Consider the following 27,940-nt stretch of genomic DNA (forward strand, 5'->3'; position numbering starts at 1 on the left):
GCATGTGCTACGACAGTTGAAATTCAAGGAAAGTAATTTAATCGATCACACACGTTTGTCAGCCGACTTGTGTTTCCGTGATGATGGAGCTTGTTCCATCGGCTCCGAGCCGGTCTCTGTCGATAACAACGATGCACAAAAACGATACAAAAAATTAGTCAAATTCTCAACAAACAATTCAAGGTCATTTTAAATTAAAAATCTCACTTCTAACCTATCCTGATACCAAAGAGAATATAGATATTATTCTTAGCAACTATAATTGCAGAAAATAGTTAAAACCACTCCAAATAAAATATTGTTATAAGGAGAAATAATAAGTTAGTATTTACTACTAAATGATAGTGATATATTTAATAACAAATCACGTTAAAACATTTTTAAAACACACGGAGTTAATAAAAATTGCAACATTGTACTTGTGTTACGTGAGTTTTCACTGTCAATATAAAACATATTAGCGTCCCTCTCACGCTTTGAAACAAGCACGTTTTTGTTAGAGTTTAGGGATTAGGAAATGGTAATAAAAATATTGTACTCACCCAATTGTTGTCCCGAATTTGTAGGTGTTTTTGAAGCGTTCGGTGTATTCTTTCCTGGTACACTGCTGTTATGAGATGACTTGCGCGACTGAAAATAATAAAGTCATAGATCATTTAAAGTCGCAACATAAACATATTTTTAGTATAACATGCATAGATTTGTTTATTAACATGAAAGAAGGTAAATTACTTTTTTATCGATAAAGGTGTGAAATCAATAAATACGAACACAGTTCTTTGTGATTTATTAATCAAATTCTGTTCAATAGATAGCAAAATTGATCTACCTATTTTTATTAAACATGGAAAAAAGGCTGCATATTATTGCTTATCACCTTTTTAGATAGAAAACCTCAGATAAATTATAATTTTAGGCTACGTTGTACGATTTCTTGACACTGACCATCCCATTCTGACAATACCAAAAGAATCAAAGACAATATTTCATAGAAAAATTAATTTTGACTAAATATGAATATAGCCCGAGTGCTGGGATCATGTAACCAATAGGAACATTCTGTATGAACAATTTAACGGAGCAATTTGATTAAAATGAATACCGAACTCACAGTCCTATGTCCACTTAAAAAGCCGCTTAGTGTGCGACTACACGACTCTGAGTTTTGCAGACATTTAAAGAAATATTTGCTCCAAACAAGTGTAGTCTAAATTGATTATTAAATGTGTTAATCGATTTATGTTCGGTTTCTGAAGTTTCCACTTATTTTGACATAAGCGATTCATTAGTGTTGGTTGACCTGTATCAACGGAGTAAAGTAAGTTAACACAAACGAATGGTTAAACGTAGCTGGGAAACCGGCTATAAATATAAACGTAATTCAATTTAAAACCAATTGGACCTAAATGGACTCGCGTAGGAACATACCCCTTTAGCTTTAGCTGGGTGTGTTGGTGTTCCGCTGCCGCTAGCCAAAGGAGACCCTCCGCCCTCTTTCTCACTCGAGTCGCTCGAATGACTTTCATGCGGGACCGGCTTGTAAGGAGGGATGGTCTTCACGTTACCGCCTTTTTTCTGCACAATCAATATTTTAACTACGCAGGTGCCACCGTACAAATAACTTAATTAACTTGCCCTTAAATTTTATCTCATCCAATTATTTAAATATTACATAATACACTTAATGTTGAATAACTTCAAAGAACGCCAAATTACATTTATAAAGAATTGTGAAAATATTTGATTGAAGCTGAACAAACTTGGAAAAATCAGATTATAATACAAGAAGCACTTGAACAAATTATATCAATTTTTTAAGATAACATCATATAACAAACTTACCAGTTTACCATAATGATGTTGGCAATAGCCGCAATATTTAACATTGTCCAGATAATTGCCGGCCTCCTCGCACAACAGGCCGAGGCTCTGAGCACAAGTCACGTGGAATTGTTGTTTGCATCCTGATTAATAATTAAATAAATAGAATAAATAGTAATATATCATTTATTTTATATCACCTAGATATACGACTGTCAAATTACAAACATCCATGTAAAAATATAATAATGCTCTTCAAGTACCAACCACGGAATAGAAAAACAGAGAGATAGTAAAAAGCAGTAGTACATCTTATTAATATTATAATGATGATGAACGGATCTCGATGAAATTTGTCACAGATGAAGAACATAGTCTGGAAGTAAACATAGGCTTCTTGCTTTTAAATTTCCTTAATTCCACGCGAACTCAATCGCAGGCGAAAGCTAGTATGTTATGATGCTAAATAAATTTTTATAATATACAAATAAATAATTAAACCTTAAAGGAATTTAAATTTTAATCAGTTATGACAAATTGTTTATTAATTTAATGGATGTTTAATAGTCATTAAATGTGAGTATTGGTTTACCTGATTTATTGCACTGCATGCAGGCACCTGCATTAGCTCGGTGCGATTTGCCAGAATCTTGGCAAATATAGCATACCTGGAAACCAAAATATCATATAAATCACAATAGAAAAACCTTATTTATATAAAACAGAATTTATGAAGATTCCATTACCTTGCTGTATCTCTCTGGTGGTATAAGTCGTAATACAATGGGCTCCATTGATGTAACATTCCCAAACCTGACTTCAGGTATATATAGAGCGCAGACCACGTGGGCCCATCCCCCTGTATCAGTGCGTTTGAGAGCACCAGACTTTGAAGGGCACAATTCACATCGCTGAAACACAAACAACATAAATGTTATTGAACGGTTTTCTACAACGGTTTTCTACTGCTTTAAAAATTACCACAAAATAAAAACATGAAAAAACACAATATACATTCTTATTAAAGTGAGAAATTACTCTTTGACAAAAAATTAGATGAAATCAGAAATACTTACTACTTTTCCTTTGAATTCGGGGCTCTCACATTTTCTGCAGAACCATGGGCCAGTTGGTACAGTCACTATCCCATAACATGCTGTAAGATTGAAAATAAAATAATTAGCACAAAACAAAATTACATTATGTATTAATATTAGATGAAGAATCAATTGTTATATTTATTGACTATCCTTGTGTTCGTAAGTCCATGTTTGTTTCAGGTTATCTCCGAAATGGATGCATCAATATTGAAGGGTTAATTAGAAGGTAGCTAATGGAGGAGTAACATAAGCAATTTTTTTATCAATTCCACACTTACAAAGTTGCTTTCACAACTAATACTAAATATAGTGCAGTGTGATTTTTCACACTTTAGAGTTTATAGATTTAGAGGTTATACTCTACCTTGATGTACTGCAACAGTGCATCCATTGCCATCACAGTAGACCAGCGGGTTGTCGGGCCAACCTCGCTCGTCCGAGCACACACAGCAACCTCCTACCATCTCCTTCATATTGTACTCCTCATTATTATTCAAATTCTGAAGACATTTCCATATAATGAATAAAAATGACTTTAATCAAGACAAAAAAATTTCCATATACCATTCTTAAGATATAAAACAAAAATCCCAATTATTAACACACATAAAAATTATAAAAATCAGGTAAAATGCCCCCAATTGTAGGAAAAATATGGAATTCCACCAAAATGACTTATTAATTATTTTTTCTTTAGTAACATTGACATTCCTGAGGTAAATTGTGAATAACCATGAAGTCCCAAACTAGATATGTTTTTTTTTATAATGACAATAATTTTTGTCCCTAATAACAAGCTTATTAGGAAAGGCTTGATACAACATAAATTAAAAGAACCAATTAAATGTGGCAAAAGGCTACTAATGTTTTATTATTTTGTCATATGGTAGCCCAGTATACTTTTAAATTGTTACTATTTGTTAGTAAGTATAAAAAGAACATATATAACAATATTTAGATTAAATTAATTTCATTATTGGAATATTACATATAATTTTAAGATATAATAAGTATGCACCATTACTTATAGTAATCCAAGTTAATAGGAAAAAATAAGATATACATTTAGAAGAATTTAATTTAATATTCAGTTTAAAATAATGGATGTGGTCCGGCCATTTACTATCTGTTTAATTACATTATTGCCATCCCTCTAATTCTGGTTGGAAAATGAGAGATAGAAATAGTGTATTGCAATTGTATTATTATTATTATAACCATAGCCATAGACATCAAAACAATGTATAAAAACTGCTACATATAACAATACCTCCATTGTAATAGTATACCGGCATGCAATGATTCTAGAATGATACTACCCATAGAACGCTCAAACTACTCTCAAAATAAATCAGATGATTTTATGAATCTAAAAAGCATTTTATACTGAATGCATAGACTTAACCTTACACAGACTATCCAAAATAGATGCATGATAAATAAAAGATAAAATTTTTTATTAACAATGAGCTTTTGTCTAGACTAGTTGAAAATGAATGAATTAGAATTGATTATATACCTCTGTATACCAATGATGTATGTAAAATCACTTCAGGTCATATACCACTCTGATCGGATTAAAAATGTTAAAGATTTTGATTTCAATCATTTTATAAAGATATTTGTTTTACTGGTAACTTCATGTCATGAATATAAAACTACCATAGATATATTGCCGACCGTTGATGGCACTGCAGTTTCAATTATTTTTATAGCGAAAAAGGTAAGTCCATTATTATATTTTTAAAGACATTTATATTAAATTTCTATTTACTCTCATCCCTAATTTCATTTATGCAAGAGTTATACTGAATCAATAGACATTTCCAAGGTGAAAATTGTACAATTTCATAGTAAAATGCTTGATCAAGTATATTTGATTCTAATAAGAATTAACATGATTGTGACACATATTAAAATTGTGTGAGGACTTATGATGTAGTTCTTCTGATTAATATATGTCAGTTGCATTAATTTGTGGTAGTTCATTTAGATAATAACCTCACAACAAGCTTATCTGTCTACTTAGAAATCTCTAATTAGAGTGCTATTAATGTTTTGAACAAAATTAGAAATCAGTGTATTTAAATGTTTCCACTAGACTAACTGATTGAAGTGTTTTAAGTGTCTTATTAATGAAAACATACCAATGGCTATTAATAAAACAGCCAACACTAGTACAACCTTGATAACTCAAACCTCGGTAAATTAAAAACACCTATAACTTTAAAAAATAGTATATTCCCTTCCCATCAGAGCCCAAAACCTCTACAACATTGACCCTTGATAACTTAAAACCCCTATAACTTAAAATGTTTTGTTTCCCTTGGACTTTAACTTATTGAGGTTCTACTGTTTTTATAAGTAGTCAAATTACACAAATCAAATTACTTGATGCTTGCAAATCAACACATATTAAATCAATACTAGAAGTTACTAAAGTAACAAATATCTCAAAAGCAGGATAGTTTCATTTCAGTCAGCAAAATATAGGTTTCCACACGCTATGTGTATTGAATACTCATCATCAACTTGCCCTTATCCCTTATGGAGCATCGGCACAGTATGTGCTGCTCTTCCATACATCTCTATCAGCCGTCATATCTGAAACCACTCCTTTCTTAAGCATATCCTCTTTCACTTACTTTCTTCTGTTTTCCTCTTCCTAATTATCAAAAAATCAGAGAATTCAACTGCTTTAACTGTGTACAACTGTACTTGCACAAATTGTTTAATGTGCTACTCGTAAAAGCACCTCTAGCTCTCCGATACTAATACTGAGTTAATGAATGCATTAGAGAAACTTATTTTTGTGGGATATATTATAGAAAGATCATACCGCCGCTCACCAAAACATTAGTCTGACAAAGTCAAAGAAATGTGTAAGAGCGCTGAAGTAGATAGCGGCAAATCATCTCCAGTTACAACCCTATACAAGCTAGTTACAAAACTCAAACATGAGCGACAAACATAGAGTATTTAATTTACACTAATATGATTGCACTTATTAAAATGTATCTATTGCTGAAACATTGCTATAAGAACATATTGTCATCCCTCTCACTCCCCTTTGATTGACTAAGATAACAATAAAATTAACTTTTTGTACAAGTGATAATGTTCTTCCTTATCATACTCGGGTAGGGTTGGAGCAACAGGTTTTTATCCTCCATATAACTCTCTCATCCGTCATCTGTTACCACAGAGTTTTTATACAAGTGATATGACAGAGAATTATGTTGTATTTTTATAATTATTTGTAATTTGTTTCAATAGTAAAATTTGCTATTCACTAATGGACAACCAAATAATGTATCTTGAATCTTTGTTGCTGATGGTGTTTTTGTCAACATATTTACTAATTTGCATTAAATTTAACGAATGTATATGTATATTATATAGTCTAAGTAGGTGTGTATCATTCCATGCTAAATGCTGTTCTTATTACATATATTGCAAAAATATATCTAAGCCATAGGTCCTTGAATCATAAGAGTGCAACATTACTTGTTTAAAACTGTATAAACTGCAATAGCTTTAAGTAAAAGGTCACCCACACAACAAGATTGCGAAAATCAATACTTTTAACAAATGCTTGTGAATACTGTATTAACGCAATATATATTTATGTTTTGTTTATATATACATTTAAAATATGTTGAGAGGTTTGGGAAATGTTTAATTTTAACATTTAAATCAAAAAAGTGTGTAGCATCTATTTCGAGTAGATATGACCTGAAGTGATACTGTTCGATATGGATCTGAATAAAAAATGAAAATGATCTAAAGAACAGTTTACGTCAAGGTGTTGTATATTTACCAAGAGAAAAAATATCCGCTCATTGTTGAGGAATACCAAAATCCCAGTAATAATTCATTCATTCATCTTTTCACTGATTATTGACAAGCATGTCATCTCACCTGCTCCTAGCAATTATTTAAAAAAATGAAGTCAACACACACAATTAAAACTCATAGGGAATATTATCTCTTAAATAAAATTAACCGATATGCAAAGTCATATGACAAAAATATTGATTGACACTTGTTGCTAAAGAAGATAACACTATAACTTTCAATAACCACCACAAGCCATGTTGTATAAAGCAATAGAGTTTGGTAAAGTAATGATTTTGTTTGATGTATTGCCATATGAAAAGTGGTTTTAACAAAGTGATAGATTATAATCACGGTTTGATAAATGACTATGTTTGACACCACCGACCTCTATAAATGGATAGGCTACAAACCAAGGTATTTTGTGCCTATTTAATTATCGCCATTTTGGCGCTGATGGTTGTGGTGGGTAGCGGTGGTGTGGATTCAAACCAACAATAGAGATAGATTTAACTGTCAAGGACTTCATGGCCCTGTTTAAAGTCGGAACTAAGCGAAAGCTGTCATTTCCAAACAATGACCTATTCAATTATAAAGATTAGGTTTATGTTTATTAAATTCATCTAAAATCTAGTATATATTTATCAAATCATTTAAATAATTAAAATATTTTGGATTTTGTAATAATCGGAACTTCAACTAATCCAAGGAAAACCTTAGGTAATAAAAGAATAATACGACTTTAAAGTGCATAGAGTAATGTTATAGTAACAAAATATTGTACTGCTGATTATCATGTACCTTTTACCATTTATAGATTTCTGATGTAAGTTTATATTTTATTAAGGCATAAAATAATATGTTAGTACTGTATTATTCTTACAGAAAATAGCTAAAAATTATATCAGGACTTCTGGACTTCTTAAATAATTTTTAATGCAAACTAAATCAAAACTGCCCCAAACATGTAAAACATTAAGTACGACATTTATATGCAGACAAATTTTATTCGATATTTTATATGCATGATTAATCAAAATTTTTTTTAGACAATAGGCGATCTTCTGTCAATGTCAAAAAAGTGCTATAAGCACAGACCACATATAACAGTTTACGCTTTTTATTTACTCACGTGCCATAAGTATTATAATATTTAAGTAAGATCCTTGTAGGTTTATATATCTATGGCTATATTTTTTGCAGTCAATCTTCATAAATAACAGAGGAGTATATAATTTCAGCAAAAACTAGGTCATTTATATTATTTCATTTTCGTGGTTACGTATATAGCAAGAACTTATATGGTCTATAACTATTGAAATTATTCATATCGTGGCTTGTATGAAAAAGCTCCTTTTTATAATGGTTAACATTTTACTTGTTAGTCTAATTTTTACCTTCAGGACATAATATTAAAAAAATTGTAGGCCCCGTAAAAACTTCCTACTGTCTGGGACAACGAAAAATAGCATTGTTCATCCTCTTAGACAATCCTATAAACTAATTATAGATTGCCAACTGTCCTTATGACTCTTGGAATCCGTATGCAATTAGGATCCGGACATCCAGTGAGATGGGTTTATCTAAGTGATGATGCAGATTATAGGTATGTTCTTAGGAAATAGGGTCGACATGAAGTCGAACGGAATGCACTACCCAGCCTAATCATAGCGACGCCCATACTCTGGTGTGACGAAGGGAGTAGGTGGTGGTGGTGTGTCCTGGAGTGTAATATTTTAGAATTTTGTTAATTACCAATCTCATTAACCTAGTAGTAGATAGATTACATAGGTAAGGAAAATATCTTCTTTGTGTTCTTACCCTCCTCTATTGAAGCAAGGAAGAAAACTCTATTGCAAAAGTAGATGATTAGGAGTAGCTGTCGCTACGCTACTTTGACGAAATTCGGTGGCCGCTTGCTCATTTGTCAGATTATATAAAAAAAATAGTTCGTATCACAAAACACAATAGAATCATTCAGATGAACGTTGACTATAACAGACAGTAAACAATAAAGTACTGGTATACAAAAAGCAGCGTGGTAATGTATATTTTGGGGAAACATATAATTAATTACTTTGACGTTCATAATATCGATCAGCGGCGGTCAATGCGTTATAGCGGATGCACACCTTCGCACAACTTTTGTGCGATTGTCGATTGTTTTGCAGCTAATTCAACTGGTTAGTTGCACAATGAAATAACGAATAGTGTGCGCACCTCAATATAAGCTCATAGGAATCTAACCGCGACTAAACAGTTGTGCGATAGTTTAGTCCATAGGTGTGCGCGCGATCTTAAAGTGCTTTTTAACTAAATAGTGCATAACTAATATTTATTGTGGTAATGCATTAATTTATTTTATTCATAATATTCACAATGAAAACGCTATAACTAAAGGCAAATTGGCCCTTATAAATATAATATCTATTCATGGTTATAATCATGAGCCGCCTTTTTATTATTTTAAACATAATAATGCTTGATTTGTGCCTTGTCGTGGCGATTGACAAAATTAACCGGATTCATTCAAAATAAGACACCCAACCTATCTACACATCTACGAACTTTTTTATAAAAAGGTGTTGTTTGTACAACACAGTTCCGTAGAAAAGTACGTAGAACATTAAACGATTTTAATTTATAGTTTTTTTTTTGGACATCGTCAATTTCGTCATAAACACAAATGATTGACTAGTTCCTTTTTCAAAATGAGTAACACTGGACTAATAAAAATATACATTTAAAAAATAGAGTTTTAAGTATAGTGATTTTGTTACGGTTTCAGATACATAATATTGCTTTGATAATGAATCAATCAGTCTAATTTGTATTTGTAAGTACTTACTGAAGCAGTTAATTAGAACCTGAGACATTACAACATTTATTCTTTACCTTTACAAAATACTTAATGGAAAAATTATCGAATTACATTTTATAAATAGCATGGTATGAGTCGTTGTTTACAGCCATAATTAGAGACAAGAGTATCCGACTTTATTTCATTACTATTAAGTTCTAAATTCCTTGACAATGAATGTAGGCTGTAATGATTCAACATCGATGATTTGGGAGTAAAGAAAATTAAAAAGGCAACTAACTATTATCAAAACAATTTAACTAGTTCAGGTTTTGTAATTCGATTCTTTACACTTATGTAGTTTCATATTTCTTTACCTATGTGGATAGGTTCTTCATTGGAAGAATTGTACCTATTTTATTAAGAAACCTCACTGCGATATTAAGTAAGGAACAATGATATAGTATTTTACGTACTTTCTCTCGTGACGTCAGTAGTCTGACAGACATAGAGTCGCCGGCGCCATCGATCCTCTCCCATTCATCGGATCCCGGCCAGGCCAAGGCCCCCTCACTCCCAGATTCTATCAAACAGGTGACCTTAAGCGCGCCTTGGGATACGAGTTAGGTTATGACGTCAATAACATAGACAATACTATAAAAGATTATCCATACGGACGTCGCCATCGGACGATAATGAGAAGATATTATAAATAAGATCTTATTGGAAAAATTTTATACTTATATTACATTTTCGATTCTTTTTGTTCCTTCTGACGACGAATTCGCAAACGTTTACTTACTGAATTCCTCTTTAGGATTAGGTATATTTTAACATCATACTGTGTATGCGTTATAATATTTTGCGCTTTACTTTGTTGCAATTTGGATAGTCAAGTAGGTTTTATTTATTTTCCTCCTCTCTATCTACGTTAAGGGTCTCCTTAGCCCTTAGCAGTTGGTAACTATTACTGTGATAAACGACGGACTGTTAATTTCAAGCAATTTGGGCAATTACCTACTTATTGTTCACGATAACAGGAACAATGAACATAGCCGATTGTGTTAAAATTCGAAGTACGTTTTAACACCAAATTGTAGATGGCGCAGTCTACATGATTTCCTTATGTAATTTGTAACCGTGTAAAGAGGTAAACAGTACCAAGTCACTTATTACGTCGTGCGATACCATCCTATGATCGGCTTCCATCCGACAATGAGTTTCCAAATTCGAAATACTTATACAAAAACATTTTGTTATCTCAGTCTTTTAATAGAGATTGAGAGTGATGACAATACTATTTTGTACACGTGTTTAAGCAGTGAAATACCACTGTTAGTATAACATGTGTCGTTGAAGTTAGTTTGTTTAGCTAAAATTTTCTTTCAAATCCTTCGTTGACTGAAGATTACAATGATTTATCTGATGAGTCAGACTAAAGCAAGCACAAAACACGCCCACTACACAATGTGACGCAATTATTTCTATTGGAACAATGATAGCATATGATAAGTTGGTAAAGGAAAATCACGCTAGTCATGACGAAACACACGTGATTCGAATTTTATTTTAAACGAGCTGCCCGCAAACTAAGCGTGTAATAAAAAAAATTGGTTATCCAAAACACTCCCGCGTTCATCAACTACCTTCCCAGTCAATACTCTGTCTTAATCTGTATAACATTTTCAAATTGGGAATTTAATCGGTGTTAATAGTAGAGTAGAGGCCTACGTTCAGCAGTGGACGACCTAAGGCTGTTAATGATGATGAAAATAGTAGAGAGGCGTCGAAAACCTTTGCGCTGCTAATATGATGCAGCAACTATTGAAATTCGGCGTTCTTTTTATCTATTACTATAACGTGATATAAAAAAGAAAATTTTCCGGTTTAAATTAGTAACAAAAGCAACGTTATATCTAGCCAATGACCTATCACTGCTTGCTGTATAATGAAATTTAAAATATATGTTCTCCAGTAATATAGAATTGAGTAAAACCTGAGACTGACTGACTTATTAGCACGCTGAAGTGTTAAACATTCCATGTTAGCATTTCATATGACCATTATTTTGCACTACTCAACAAATTGTGTGACGTATCAATTTAGTATGAGTTTCCTGTAATTGATATTGTGTTAAGAACGTCTACTTATGTATTTCGATCACGTCAAAAAGACAAACAAGAGCTGGCGCACACGTTTTACTAAAATATCGCACAACAGTTGTGCGATTGTTTCACAGCCAATTCAACTCTAACTAAAAATCGAGTGGTTTGCGCACATAAGCTCATAGGAATCAAAGAGACTAAATAATTCCGTAGTTTACTTTCAGGTGTACGCACGATCAAGTCTCGACTTATTTAGATATTGACAGATTGTAATTACATTAAAAAATCCCTGTTATAACACTTTAATTACATCACATTCTTGTCTCTACTCTTTTCTAGAGATTGATAGATGTTTAATACAAATATTTCGTTGGAACATCCACAGCAGTAAGCATAAACACGAAGTCACTTAATTCTCGCCGTTTACAAGTCGTAATAAAACGGCTAAAATTAACCTGACACTATACACGCGAAGTAAAAATATGTCGTCACTATTAAAATAAGCTAAAGGTTTAAATGAAATATCTACATTATTAATTAAACTTTAAGTGAGTTTACGTTTTCTCTAAGCCTCTGTTTTACCAAATTATTCTTATACTTAAGTAAGAAAATCCTCCGTATTTTTAATTTCGCAACAAAAAGCTTCCCTCTTCTTAAACTTCATGTGGTAGAAATTTAAACGTACAGGTTATAACTACTACTTGATATATTTTTATTCGGATGGAACCAATATTTTAATGGTTTTGTTTATTTTAAATTTCGATAATAATTTAAGGATCAGATTTTAAAATTGCCAGCATTATTTTTGCCAAGTATGTATACAATATCGAGCAGTATAATTTATGAGTCGAAGTTTTGATGTCTGAATGTTGATAGTGTTGAATCTGAATTCGATAAGTACACAAGTGAGATCGTATCGTGTTTATAGCGGAAAATTCGTCACACTTAATGGCGTCTTATGCCTATTGTTCCATCGTGTTTATTGATGCTAAACTTACAGGACTATTATTTCATGGCGCCACAAATATGGCAAAGATCGTTAAAAAATAATATCAAACGCTACTTTTCATAAATACCTATATATTAGTTCTACACAGGAAGTGCTAATGAATGGAATATGTTTGACTAGCTTGTCATTGAACTGGGAGGTAGTAGATATTTAATATTTAAAAATAATATTAATTAAATATAACAGTATAAGAAAACTATGAATCGAATTTGTGACTGTAATAAGATATTTGTCACATTCATGAAAAAGGAGAAAAGTGTTTGCTATCTCTGTCTACACCAGAACGAGAAACAGTATAAAGAATGCTCCATTTGAAGAAGCCCCAAAAGGGGACTATTGTTTACTGTTTTTGTTTTGTTCACTTGTCCGATGTTTCCAGAACATTGTTCAGGTAGACGTACTTGTATACTAAGAAATTAGAATATACAATACACTTTTATCATTATTGAAGGTTTAGAACAAGTTGAAACAAGTCGCTTTACGTGAATGGTCTATCAATTAACGCTATTGTATACCTACAGGCGCTTAATGTACGGAGGTTTTGTCGACGATTCCCCCTTCCACAAACCGCTTTCTGCATTCATCTTGTTAGTACCGTTAGCAAAACTATCTCTGTTTAAGTTAGTTTTCGGTCTCTTTCTCTCAAAAAATTATCAAAGTGTTTATATCTGTGCATTTATCAATAAAAAAATATAGTTACTCTGAAATAAAACATTGACTATTAGGACTACCATTTAATACAGTTAAGTCAGAGTTGGATGGTTTGATCAAACGTTTTAATTTTTTTTCTCCTACTTCTATTGGCAGATATACAATATTTACATTTCTGTAAATTAAACTAAGCAATGTTATTTGCGAACAGTATTCAACGTGAATGCATATGTTGTTAGGTTATCGGCTATGTTTCTGTTCACGGGAACACAGAACTTATCTAACAATAAATTTAAGCCTCATGTTTTAAAAGCTTCTATCACACTACTTGCTTACTAATGTAGTGCTGTGTTCAAGTTTGTTATACCTTTTACAATATTTGAATGACTTTATAGAGGCGCGATTCTAAGCGCCTTTCATCTTCGTCATAGAAAATAAGTTTGCGTTGCTTTGCGATTTAAAATATAAACAAGTAAAAAGCAACTTATGTGTTTAGGTATTGACAAAAGATTTTTGCCAACATAAGTAGGGAGAATAAAGATTTGGTAAAGTCTAATCTAACATAGTCTTTAGGAGTTAGTTAGGGATCGCGTGAAGTAAGTGACCTTAGGGTAAAGCTAGAGTCGCAGGGCATAAATGCCGACCGCCGAGCGCGCCGTGCCCGACAACTTGACGCGGCGACTTCGCCCAATGCCCACAGACGACGTAACGCGAACGACAACGAAAACGCGTCACGTCACGCTGCCCGCCTCTGCTCGCGCACTGTGTGTCGGTGTGTCGTGTCGTGAGTTCGAGCGCGCCCCAACCAATCCAACTGTTCATTACCGACCAGGCCGCATCACTTGCACGACGTGCTAGCTCGGACGCGACTTTTCAACTTGTAAACTTTTAGATTTTCGAATATAACTTTTTTACCTTACAAAAATTGTAATAAAAACAAAAGTATTCGATGTAAAAAGTTTTCGCGCAAGTAAAAGTTTTTTTTATTCTGGAAGAAAATAGTTTAATATAATTTTAAACGTCGACGATTTGTAGATCGTAAAACGTTTTCAGTAGCACGGCGTGGTTAAAATTGTTTTCACATCTACTTAAATTGTGAACAATACGATTTTTCTGTAATAAATTTTAATTCATATTATACAAAACCTGGAACGAAAAAGAAGCCAAAATGTCGAAAAAACATCTTCACAATCAAGCTGCGATACCGTTAGCTCCTGCGGTGTTTAAGGTAAGTTGTTTTTATATAATTTGCGAAATGGCTATTATTTTCAGATAGCTTTAATTTAAAGTGAAGCTGCGCGTTTTATTTGTGGATGTGAAGTTGTGAAGAGAGTATACGAGATATTTCGTGTGCTGTACTTTCATTTTACATTCAAAAACTCGTGTTGCAATACACTATGAAGTGACGAGGATTTTCAGTGGTCAATATTAACAATGGAATTTCAAAAACATTCATCGTGCGAATCAATTAAACATACGATTTGCTCATTTAAATTCTACTTGGAATAAACGTAACGATAACACTTCGACGTTCAATTATGTTTGTTACACGAGTTTTCCTTGGGCGATACATTTTCAGGTGGAATTAATTGCATCACGACTACAGTTTGCAGTAACTTCAATTACGTTTTTAATTTTTTTTTAAAGCTGTGCGTTTAGTGTTATCACCCTGTAATCGCTTATTTCTCTTTTATGTATAAGGTATTATATTACATAATATAGTAACTTAAATATGTTTATATCCTTATGTGAATTTCTTATCGCTAAAGAGGTGCTTACCTGTGTCTGTTACATTTTTATTTATTTTAGTATTTTTATTATTACATTTTAGTAAGACATTGTTGATAACAAAAAAAATATAGACGAATTGACTACCTCTTTCTTTTGGGAAGTCGGTCAAAAAAGACCCCAATTTTGAGCTAAAATATTTAACTACGCCGTAGTCTATGAGTAAAAAAATTGAACAAAAAATGGGACCCACCTGCAAGCACTACCTTTCGGATAATAAAAGGATTTTCAAAATCGGTACACCATTCGCGGAGTTATGCCGTAACACACATAGAAACATATCCGACTAATGGAGTACCTCCTTCTTTTGGGAAATCGGTCAAAAAGGAGTAAAAGCGTGCAATAGAATATACCAGAAAAAAAATTTATTTTCTCTACACATTTGGATTCAAAAATAATAATTATTAACAGAACATTAGCATAAAACCTTTAAAATACTAGATTATACGGAAGTATTTTTAAATTATCTTAACGAGTTAGAGACTGATAACACACTCAGTGAAGATTAGCAAAGTAAGGTCCTAAGTTCGCTATCAGAAAGCGATTTTTGATTACAAAATTTTATGTTCATATTAGAGAGAATTTTTCCCTGGACTTCATTTCGAGTCAAGCGTTTTATCCGCGATGATAAACCTGACAAGCATCTTTTAATCAAGATTTAACTCCTTTAAATTTCGCTTGAGTAAACTATATGACAAATAATTTTTCGCCTTTTTTGATGGCATTATCAGAAGATTAAATCTGGTAAACATCAACACACGTCTATTTATAACGGCTATCATGATCAATCATCAAGGAAGCCTCAAATGCCGTTTTATGCTTATCAGAATTTATTTCACGTGCGATAAAATTGCCGTAATCTTAATCGGTATTAATCGGTCTATAAAATGTAATCTATATAAAGATATTAAGAGAAATTAATTGTTTGATTGTTTTAAAAATGATATAAACGATTGGCTGCAGTCATTGCAAGTCTCAAATTTTCAATATTGCTAAAAGAATCTCTCTTTATTTCTGAATTACTTTAGAAACATTGCCTTGAAGTAACCAAATGTTCGAGATTCAATTCAACGTCGTATATCAATTGTGTATGATTTTTCTACACAAATTGATATTTATAAACGGGTAATTCGAGTGAATATCAGATATTGAAATATTTATTGATATTTTAAGGACGAGTAAACAATCAATTGTGGATAAAATTGTGTTACAAGATGACGTCATATAGCTTATTAGAATAGAATGATTGATATGCGAGCAAGATGAATGTTCCAAATCAATATTAAGTACGAAGGACAATTATTGGAGTGCGACATACGACATGAAATTTTAAAAGCGGGCGCACATCTTTGTTTAAACTATCAAACAACAATTGTGCGATTGTAGATTGTTTCGCAGCAAATTCAACTGTTTAGTTACACAATTAAAAATCGAGTAGTTTACGCAGCTCCATATAAACTCATAAGAATCAATGCGCGACTAAACAGTTGTGCGATAATATAATCATAATATGTGCGCGCGCTCTAAAAGTATTTTATTAAAATAAAAAACACGAATTTGTAGGTAATAAATTAATTTGAAGAGGCAGAATAAAATATCTTAGAATAGTGTAGCGGTACTTTTGTAATTTGGGTCAAAAGGCGTAAAAGAACTACGTAATCTCAAGCTTAAATTGCTTTCTTTGAACAACAAGAAACCCATAGTTTGCCTTTTCCTAGATTCTCAGAACAACATTATTAAAACGCTTTTTCTGTTAGAAGTGATATAGAAATTGTAATAACTATAAGTAAATGAAAATCACAGTTCGTTTTATTTTACTTAAGACTTGTAATCTAATTAGGGAATAATATAAATGTTAGTTTCTATTTACAACTTGTTTATAAAGACAAACTTTCTTGTTACGATTCAGTGAAGTGACTAAGTTCTTCCTTGTCATCGTCATCATCATCATCATCATCGTCATCACCATCATCATCATCATCATCCTCCTCCTCCTCTTTATCCTACTCCCGTAGTGTCGGCACAACAGGTTTTAAAATTGATTTTAGTTACATTAATGATGTGATCGGTAGGTTACTTCAATTAAAAGGTAAACTTCATTTACCATCAATTAAACTAATAAAATTATAAGTTTTTTTACTATACATTCATCATCTCTACCCCAGTCGTTAAGTAATTTTAATAACACAAGACTGAAGACATAGATGGTATGAATTGTCTTTGAAATAGGTAATTATTTTGTTGAGATAAAAACACTCTTTAATGGACGCGGCAATTAAAGAGCATAAAGCGATGTAGCTATTGTAACCAGCCTCGGTAAATAATTGTCTTACTTCGTCTCAAGTACTGAGTTATATGTAATACTCAAACGGTGTAGTGCTCCGATCCCAGCTCGATTGTATGCATTGTTCATTTTATGTCCGCATTAAAACGAAACTTATGCGCATAACGCCATGGTGATTACTTCTGTGAAAGTCTTCGGACAATAGGTATCCTTATATTACATACTGACAATATTGTTCCAATAATTGTTACAATGGCTTTGGGTTAGGTAAAAGTATTGTGTATACGTCACCCATAGGTCTATACGATATAAATATGGTATATGTAATTCAGTTTACAAGTACAATATTTCAAAAATAACTGTAACTTAAGATACAAACAAATGGTTAAGAGAAAAAGCATTTTATTTTGCGATTATTTTTTATTGAAACATTTACAACTGAAGCGTGAAACCGAAATTTGCGCTCGAGCCGACGGCGCAACGACGCGACGCGACGTGCGCACACGGCCTCTAAATCGGTGCGAAGAGTATAAAACAGGCGGTGGCGGCCGCGGATCGCTTCGCTCTCTCGGTCCTATGTCTGAACACTAAAATTGTGATCTCGCCGTTTGCTGGGGCAATGGAAATTTCCATTGGGTTGTCGCTCGCCGCGACCGCGCTTCGCCTCCCGCACCCCGCCGTCGCCACTCCGCGGCCCGCTTTCGGCCCGCGTGTTGCCCACACACACATGCGCGCACGCTTCACGGCGCCCCCTACAAATTATCTACCCATATACAAACGAATTCAAAAAGGGGTTCTCAGACAATCCGTTCCCGCTCCAGCCTGTTGTCCGCACCCGCGCCTTAAACGCTCTTTGTTTATTTAAATGTACAGCTGTGAAAAAGGCATGAAAGAAATGACTACGGTCGCACCTAGTACAAGTTTAACTGTAAACATCAAAAGCCCCATGTTAGAACCAGAATGTGAATCACACACTCCGCAGCGATTCCACACTAAAGAGTTGATTTTAACAACACTATTTTATTTTTAGAATTACAGAACGATCGCTTTTCGGTCATGACGAAATGGATTGGCTTGTTAAATGCCTCAATTTGGTTTCAATGAGAACTCATAGTGTGACGTACGTACACTAATAAAACGTTATTAACAATTTAAGTACATATATTAAGAATCGTTTAAAAAAATCTTGACACGCGATGAGTTTAGTGACAAATAGTCAATAGCTTATAAATTGTAGTGCGGACCACAAGGTTGTTACATGAGTTTATGCGCTACATGGAGGTACAATATCTTATCCACAATATAGACGTTATTCGATTCCAAGAAAATGTATACGGTGTCTTTTATCATTGTTAACAATCAATGTTGATGCTTTATCTAGATCATTTCAAAAGAAAAGACTTCAACGAACTTAATACATTGTCTTATTTTAACATCAGTTCTGCATATATACTACTTCCCATTTTTAGTTAATCATGAGTTTTTTTTACCTGTTTAATTTTACACTTGACGTATATATTTCATTAAATGTTAGAAAATAAATATAAATATTCCACTATTACTAAGCCTTGGTAACACCGACCAGGCAAAAAAATATGTTTTTAGACTAGGTGCTTGTAGTTTTTAATTTTCTCTTTTTTCCGTAAATTAATGAATTAAAGTGTTATCACAACATGTTCTTAAATTATTATATTATCTTACTAATATTATAAATGCGAAAGTTTAGATGGATGGATGGATAGATGGATGGATGTTTGTTAGAGTTTGTGGCCTAAACGACTTAACGGATATCGATAAAATTTGGCACAGATGTAGAGGATAATATGGAAGAACACATAGGCTACATGATTTTGTTTTTTTCATTCCGTGTGGACGGAGTCGCGTGCGAAAGCTAGTATTTTATATTAAAGACGAAAACTTATGTTTTATAATACAAAAATAATTCAAACTAACTATATTTAATTTATTATTCAACTCGATTAGGAATAGAGCTTTATCGATTTGATTTTTCTATCCGTTAGTAAAATGAGTGAAGCAAATTGTTCATACTTATTATTTCGCGACGTTGCAACGCGTTGTAGGTGGTTTAAGAATGGCTTGAATTGATTTGACGCGGCTTTCGCGTCCATTGTTCTGTTGCACTTGAAATAGTAAAGAGCGCACTTCGAGGTTCCTTATATCATTGCGGTGGATTAAACACATTCAAATTCGTAAGAATATGACCCATTTATTTATTAAAAATAACACAACACTAATAATATAAATTGCGAAAGTTTAGATGGATGAAGGTTTGTTACAGTTTGTTACGCCTAACGGATATCGATGAAATTTGGAATAGATGTAGAGCATAATCTGGAATAACACATAAGCTACATATTTTTATGTTTTTTTTTAATTCTACGCTGAGGAAGTCTCGAGTGAAAGTTATTATTAAACATGTTAAAGTAGAGATTGTTTTAGAACAAACTGTTAGTACGCATTCGGTAAAAATAATCGATTTATGTAATAGTGATTCGCTACTATGAAATCGATAATTGAAATTTCCAGTAATTTTCACGGTAAAACAAAATACTCTTACAAAGTTGTTTAAACACGTATCTATGAATTTCTTTTGTTTCGTCTTTAGTTTTAAATTTAAGCAATTTGCACTTCATTGGTTCAAAACTGATACTATTTCTAGTCTTACTCTAGATAGTATTTTCTTGCAACCTAACGAAAATATAACAATACATTTTTTCAGACCTTTTACTATGCTTTGATCAAATATTCTAGTATATTTCTAAATCCATACAAACTTAAGTAAGTTTCCTGAGAACAAATGGCACTCAACCACCAGAGAAACTTATAAACCTTTAATTTGAAGGTGGCCATTAGCCAAAATGATCAAACAAACTTTTATTAAATAGTCGACTCCGTCCTCGTGGATTTCAAAAAAACAAACGCTAGCCTATGTATTCTTCCAGACTATCCTCTACATCTATACAAAATTTCATCGAGATCCGTTCAGCCGTTTAGGCTACAAACTCGTAACAAACATCCATCCATCTAAACTTTCGCATTTATAATAATAGTAAGATCCATGTTGCTAAACTAGACTTAGTACTCATGTGTATAAAGCTATTGTATATTAACATTTAGCTTATTTGAAATCAATCAATGAAAGTGACAAGACATAACCTTATATGTTAGTAATGGCATACTTAACGAGTGTTATTGTGGTTGTTCCAGCATTACTGGAAAATGGAACAAGGCCACGATGTTTTTCTAAACGATAGTCGTTTTATGAGCCAAGAATTATCTCATCCATAATATTCACATCAAGAGTAATAATTTGAACCTAAAACCGTTGATCCGTCCGTTAAGAATCACCTTGTATAATAGCAATAATAAATAAATGAATATATAATACTTAGAAATTGAACAATTTAATTATGGTGCGTATTAATCGACGTTACCAGATATAACGACAGTTTGTCTATTTATGCTAGGTTGCTAAAGTTTCCATTTATTTTTTCATTGCCTAGTGGTTTGTTAGTGTTAATTTGACGTAAGTTTCAACGGTGTAAAACTCAAGTCAGGTAGTTCGGAAAGGCAATTCGTGGAGTTATCGAACACACTAACGAACTGTTAAATGTGACTAGGAAGCCGGCCATTAGTTATTCTTCTTTTTTCTATAGTTATTAAAGGCTTTATCTGTGAAATTTAAAATTACGTTATTGGTTGATTTTAACCACAACATACTGAACAGTATTTTTTTTATTGTCGGATTATTTCTTGGAATCGAATCGAACCAATTGTCGGTTTCATATCGTTTACTTCATTAGAAATTTATTACCCTTGACTTTTACCATTGGAATCGATTAGTTGTTATCAAAAATGATCTAACCACAAACTTCAGGTATGTAGAGTTTTAATAACAATTTTATTATTTTAAATTACAAAGTTGAAAGATTTGTATTTCTGTATGTATTAAAATAAAATTCAAAACTACTGGGCCGATTTAAATAATTCTTGCACCATAATAAAGCTATGTTATCAGTGAGTAACATAGGCTACGTTTTTTATTTTTTTCTTAATTCCAAGCGGACGAAGTCGTAAGCAACAGCTAGTATAGAATAATTTGATGTTAAAAATCATTTATTGAGTTAAACAATAACATTTTGTAATAACGCAAAAGTAAACTTATCGATAATGTTATTTCGTAGAAAATAATATGATAAAATGTTCGTAACGCAATTTTCAGAAGACCAAAATCGATTCTTTTAAGTGGTTATATTCAAGCACTAGATAATACGTAAGTAGGAAGTCAGTAATTTATCAAAGGAAAACTACCAGACGTCGATACAATACTAAATCCTTATCTAACTTATATAAAACTATGACTATTCGCGCGTTTACGTATTAGACTAGCTATTTTCAGTTAATTATAATTGTATAATAATGCTTAAGTACTAAGAATACAAGGAAATTTATAACGACGAAGGTAATGTCCAAGACAATTCCACTTCTACAGAAACACAAGATTACTATGTGAACGTTAGGTAGACGCCACACGGGTGCGGTGGCGCGGCAACGAACATATTAATCGCGGTATCATACGAATATTATAAATGCGAAAGGTGGATGGATGATTGTTAGAGTTTGCCGCCTAAACGGGTGAACGGATTTCGGTGAAATTTGGTATAGATGTAGAGGATTGTCTGGCAGAACACATAGGCTACTCGCTTTTGTTTCTTTTAATACAAGCGGACGGAGTCGCGGGCGAAAGCTATTACATAAAAAAATCTTTATCTTAATTGTATTTAAAAATTGTGGTGTGGTGACTTTACTGATTTCCTTACGTCACAGCAATTATTGCGTGGCACATTGTCGGTGAGGAAAACGATTGACTATTCTACCACAACACTGGTGGTATATCTCTTACCGTAACTGTTCATAATTAAATGTTTTTAATTGAAATGAAAACACGCGACAAATTGCCAGTACAAGCATCAGAATTTTTTACAGCAACAAAGTTTGCAATATTGAAACAAAGTACTTAAAACTAATTATAACTTCTATTTGTCCTCGACTTTTACATTTAAAAGTTATTTCGCATTAATCATGTTCTAATTGAAAGTTAACCGTCGATGAGCTCAGCATTAACCCGGATAAACTTTTACCAATTTTTTTATTTTAAATTAGTTAATTGGTTATTATTAAACTTATCTTCTAAGTTCAGTTTAGCGCGTTCTTGGTAGACCTCTCAGAGACATTAATTAAGTGCAAAACCACACTTACATTAGTGGCTTTTTGTCTTCTAATGAGAATAATATTTATAAATCATAATCAGGTTTTAAAAAATAATTAGACTTAAACCGAAAATATGTTAAAATAATATCATACGCAAAATATTCCATTGAATTGATATTTATTTTATGGTCTTTCACTACGATCTGTTTAGTCATTTCGTTTCGTACAATCATCCATACATCCATCTAAAAATTGTTTAATTAACATATTCAAATGAGTTAATAACTTTGTTATAAAACAAACAAATTTAACTGTCAGTAAGAAGCATGTTCGTTGAAGTTTTTCCTATATTAAGGAAATACGTGTCTTTATTTATACAAAAACTTCTAACCATTAAGTAACTAACACTCATTTGTATTGAATTATAAGTTAAGGTAACGTTATACCTTAATAATAGACAATATAGTCCACGGGGAAATCCTAAATGCGTTTAACTTTAACGTGACGTATACGTTTGTTTAATTACTAGTATCACCACTAACTGTTGATCGAAATTTTTCGTACCATTTTTAAATTTTTCAACATTCACATCTAATTTAATAAAAACTTGGTAATTTTAAATAAAATTTAATACATGTAATTGCATTACAAAAACTATCTTCATGATATAAATGTTATAAAAAAATAAAAAATTCTATGTATTGAAAGAACTAAAAAAATATTCAATTTCAGATGTTACACAGTTTTATTTTAGTACATGATACATCTCTATAGTTTGCTAAAAATCCGGACACGGTCATAACTTAACAAAGCCATCGATTAATTTGAGGCTCGTACACCGATAAGATAACTCGAATCTGTCCTTGTTATTACACTCTAGTTTCAAACGTTACCGCATATGGATATTTATTATTTTACATAAAAAAAAAACATACAGACGAATTGAGTACCTCCTTCTTTTGGGAAGTCGGTCAAAAACGAGCTGTTGCCTGCAAACTTCATTAGCTCAAATTTGGACCACCCGTTTCACCATTTTGACACTGTGGAATTTAAAAAAAAGGTAGCCTATAATATGCCCGTCAATGTCAGCTACCCACCAGTGAAAGTCCGGTCGAAATCGGCCCAGCCGTTTCGGAGATTGCCCAGAACAAACGCGGCGTACAGACAGACAGACAAAAAATTTTTAAACACGTTTTTGGTTATCAGCAACGCAAATATATCATCTTCCCGAAATCTGGATTTTTTCTTTTGATTGAAACTGACACTCCAATTTTATTATATGTATAGATATGCACTAAAAACCTTTTTGTTATATAAAATAAATATCGTTATATTATTGAAAATGCAACGGATAATTTATTGAAAATTTTTACAATTCCAGGTTGCCTTTTGGTTTGATATAAAGCATTTATAAATAAATAAATAATGTTATTCCAAATTATGCATTGGTACTGAATTTTGCTCAACTATTAAACCACAAAACTATAGACAAACTAATTTTGTATACCAAAATTATTTACGCTTAAATTATGTAGAGGTCAGAGAAAATGTAAATCCAAAGTCAATCTTAATAAAGTCATGTACCGGTTTTAATTTTTTTTTAATTTTTACTTTTATTTTTAATATAATTTGAACACCAAACATCGTTGTAAGCAAACAGTTCATGACAACAAAACATAATTCATGCTGGCGCCGTCGAGTCCAGCCACTCCTAGGTCGATTCGACATGAGCACTGTATTCAGGGCGCACTGTTTAAATGTTATAGGAATGGGAATTACCAACGTAACAAAAAGTAACTTATAAGTCATTATTCTATTGTCAAAAGGTACATTTTTTTCAATTAAAACTTCAAGTATCCGTAATTTGGTGATAACGAAACCGTAAAACTAATTTAATTTATATTAAAATTCGTATATTTAACCTTGTACTTCAACGGTATTAAAAGTTATAAATAGGAATATGTAATTTGTTTGATAATTTTCCTCCTTGTACGTAACTATAACGGTAGTTTTCCACTGCCGAAATCCTAATCATGCTATGAAAAGTGTTTTTTTATTACCCTTATTGGTTACAATGATTTCAATTTTTAAAATTATTCACGAGACAATTTTATTTCATTATTTTATCTTTTACTTCGGTTTTGATTTTTTCATTTTAATGAAATTATCATTGAATCATTTTTCGGGAAAGATTTTATCGTAAATTACCTTGACTAATATTGGTTAATATCGTAATGTAATAAAAAACTGAAGAAATTTCCATTATATTGAGTAATGTGTGTTGTCTGCGACGTAGAATTCTTACAGAATTTCATTATACGTATGTCACGTAATATAAAATATTTATTGCTATTAAAAATATTATCACTCGCATTAGGTATATTTGTGGTTAGGTAGAGACAAGATATTGACACGTATTCTCATTTCTTAATTTTACTTATATGATAAATGCGAAAATTTTTATTGATAGATGTTTGTTAGAGTTTGTAGCCTAAATGACTGAACTGATCTCGTTGAAATTTTGTGTCGATGTAGAGGATACTCGGAAAGGACACATACATATGCTACTTGCTTATGTATGAGTCGTGGGAGAAAACTAGTTTGAATAAGTCCAATAACTGCATCTACAAAAGTAGTTTGTAAATCATCTAGTAAGATTTTGAAAGATTTTATAGGTACTTTGGAATTTAATCGCTTTTCATCGCATGTAGTTATGTGGTTCGTGATTATTTAGTGATACATCTATATGTTTCGATCTCAAAGACCTAAGCTTTTTAAGTACACATCTAGACCAAGGACTCCGTCACATGTTCAATTACAACGAAATATTCTTTACTAGCTTTCGCCCGTGATTCCTTCCGCGTGGAATCTAACATCTAACCTTTCGGGGTTATAATATTAGTTAGATGAAATTTGATACCTTTTGACTTTGGTCACACGATTTTAATTTTATTTATTTTATTAATAAACAAATCATTATTAGAGTAACAAAGCTATGTCAGTCTAGATAAAATATTATTAATTACAGTAGGTTCAATAGTTTACTTAGACCGCAAGACTACATTCCAATCCATCATTGTTCTTTGTATATTACATAGATTTTTATATTAACCAGCATCTTGTTGATAACCGATAACTTTTTTTTTTTAACTTACTTATCAATTTTTTTAATTTCCAAGGTTTGATATAATGGAATAGGAAATTTACTTGCAATCGCGGAAAAGTCATATTTTTCCGCAATACACGGAATTGAGACAATAACATTTATGTCTGTTATGGTACATAATTAGCGCAGCGCGAACATCTGATTTTTGTAGCAACTGCTACATCATATTATCATTTACATTAGAAATTACCGTAAATTTATTGATTTTTTTTGCATTAAAGTGACTATTTAATACAGTGTGCAAATCAAAAGATTATTAATGACATTTGAAGATAGACAAGAAACACGTTCTCTTATACTATGTTTAAAATCTTTTTCTAGGAATATTGGTTCTTGCCATTCGCATCAATTAGTAAGTAAATAGAACTCGCGCGTTTCCTAGTAATTGTTTGTAGTCTACATTAAGATGTAAAATATTTGAAAACCAAGGATTTAATAAAAATTGTTACGTTTTTATTGCCGGCTGGAGTAAAATGTTGCTAAATAAAATTTGAAAAATTTTAATTCGTCGTCGAGACCAAATCAAGTCACTTAAATTAGATGGCTAACTTTAGCTTTTAAATTGTAACGAATTGACAGCTATATGTGGCACTTATGGGTTTTGTTTACTTAAAATCAGATGAGCAAGGTCATGCACAAAAGGTACTTTAAAATATGCTATAATATGTAGACTAGGTTTAGCCCGCGACTCCGACCGCGTAGAATTAAAAAAAGTAGCCTGTGTGTTTTCCCAGACTATCCTCTATCATCATCAACAGCCTTTATTTGGACACAGGCCTTCACCAATACCTTCCTTTTTCTATATCTGTGCCAAATTCCATCGATATCTGTTCAGCAGTTTAGGCTACAAACTTGAACAAACATCCATCCATTTATCTAAATTTTCGCATTTAAGATATTAGTAGTATAGTATATATAATATGATAGTATGATTAGTACGAAAGTATAAATACGTCATAAAATGTCTAGCTTAAGTTTCCTAGTTAAAAACCCGGAAGACAATTCTAAAATGATGATGCACATTTATTATTATCGTAATAAATACAATGATAACGATAACTTGAGGTTTTCTTTACAAAGGTATAGTTTGAACAGGATTATATATGGCAAAATCCTCGCGCTACTTCAGTAACTTCAAACAAATGCACAAAAGGCACATGAGATCTCTATTTCAATTTCTTAGACTTTCTTATTCGCGGGTAATAAATTACCTTTTCTGTTTTGTGTTGATCGGTTTTGTAGACAAAATGTACATTGACACGATTCGTGTCCCTCCCCCTGTTCAGTCTGATTTCTTGGGTTATTAGAACGAATTCATTTATAGTTTTCATTTATGAAAAACTCGCCCGCGACTCCGTCCGCGTGGAATAAAACCAAAGTAGCCTCTACATTTTTCCAGACTATCCTTTACATGTATGCCAAATTTCTTCGAGATCCGTTTAGTCGTGTAGGCTACAAACTCTAACAAATATCCATCCATCTAAACTTTCGCATTTATAATATTACTAAGATTATATGTCATAGCTATGCTTGGCTGTGACGATTTGATTTTGATTTTGGCAAAGATTTATAGACAGTATATCATTACTTATGCACGTTATAACGATAAATTTTAGTATAACCTTAATATCTTGTGCCTTGGTAAATAACCGTGGGAAAGGCGGTTGTTGTAATGAAGATTTAATTACAATTTCTCTGTAGCCGTATTAGCTTACTGTGATAAATCGCAAATGTGCTGTACGTGCATTAGTCGTTCACTCTTAGAACCCCTTTCAACCGGTTCACAGTACGTGTGTCAACATTCACTGCAGTTCAGTTTATAAATACGCTCAACCACAGTGAGAAAGCTGACGACGAATGATGCATTGTGTGAAAATGGTAATATACGGAATTGACATTTAACAAGCATTGTTTAAGCAACGTTTTATTACAAGAACCAAATCAACACTTTTTAAAAGCATTTGACAAGATATTGTTACAATACTTTTTGACCGACTTCCCAAAAGAAGGAGGTATTCAATTCGTCGGTATATTTTTTTTTTATTTTTTTTTTATTCTTTTTTTTATGTGTGTTACGGCATAACTCCGCCGCTAGTGGACCGATTTGGATAATTCTTTTTTTATCCGAAAGGTAATGCTTGCAGGTG

The 27,940-nt window shown here is 32.3% G+C and overlaps 2 protein-coding genes across 11 annotated transcripts in view; one reads left to right on the plus strand and one right to left on the minus strand.

Annotated features, from left to right (window-relative positions):
* Positions 1-7,050, minus strand: part of LOC106108331 (protein AF-10) — a 30,771-nt gene extending 23,721 nt beyond the window's left edge. For 9 of the 10 annotated variants that reach the window (XM_013289474.1, XM_013289473.1, XM_013289479.1 and 6 more), the window contains exons 1-8: positions 6,843-7,050; positions 3,286-3,421; positions 2,898-2,977; positions 2,568-2,732; positions 2,414-2,489; positions 1,843-1,964; positions 1,429-1,575; positions 543-630 (exon numbers count right to left, since the gene is read on the minus strand). In XM_013289474.1, coding sequence (XP_013144928.1) covers positions 543-630; positions 1,429-1,575; positions 1,843-1,964; positions 2,414-2,489; positions 2,568-2,732; positions 2,898-2,977; positions 3,286-3,394 — 787 coding nt within the window. In that variant the 5' untranslated portion in view covers positions 3,395-3,421; positions 6,843-7,050. Of the gene's footprint in view, positions 1-542; positions 631-1,428; positions 1,576-1,842; positions 1,965-2,413; positions 2,490-2,567; positions 2,733-2,897; positions 2,978-3,285; positions 3,422-6,741 lie in introns of all 10 variants that reach the window. The other variant, XM_013289470.1, reaches the window with a different exon arrangement.
* Positions 7,051-14,128: 7,078 nt separating this feature from the next.
* Positions 14,129-27,940, plus strand: part of LOC106108335 (proton-coupled amino acid transporter 4) — a 32,275-nt gene continuing 18,463 nt past the window's right edge. Inside the window, exon 1 of the mRNA XM_013289482.1 lies at positions 14,129-14,551. Within this exon, the coding sequence (XP_013144936.1) occupies positions 14,492-14,551 (60 nt within the window). The 5' untranslated portion in view covers positions 14,129-14,491. The remainder of the gene's footprint in view (positions 14,552-27,940) is intronic.

Source organism: Papilio polytes, unplaced genomic scaffold (genome assembly GCF_000836215.1).
Source record: "Papilio polytes unplaced genomic scaffold, Ppol_1.0 DF821644.1, whole genome shotgun sequence".
Classification (NCBI taxonomy): domain Eukaryota; kingdom Metazoa; phylum Arthropoda; class Insecta; order Lepidoptera; family Papilionidae; genus Papilio; species Papilio polytes.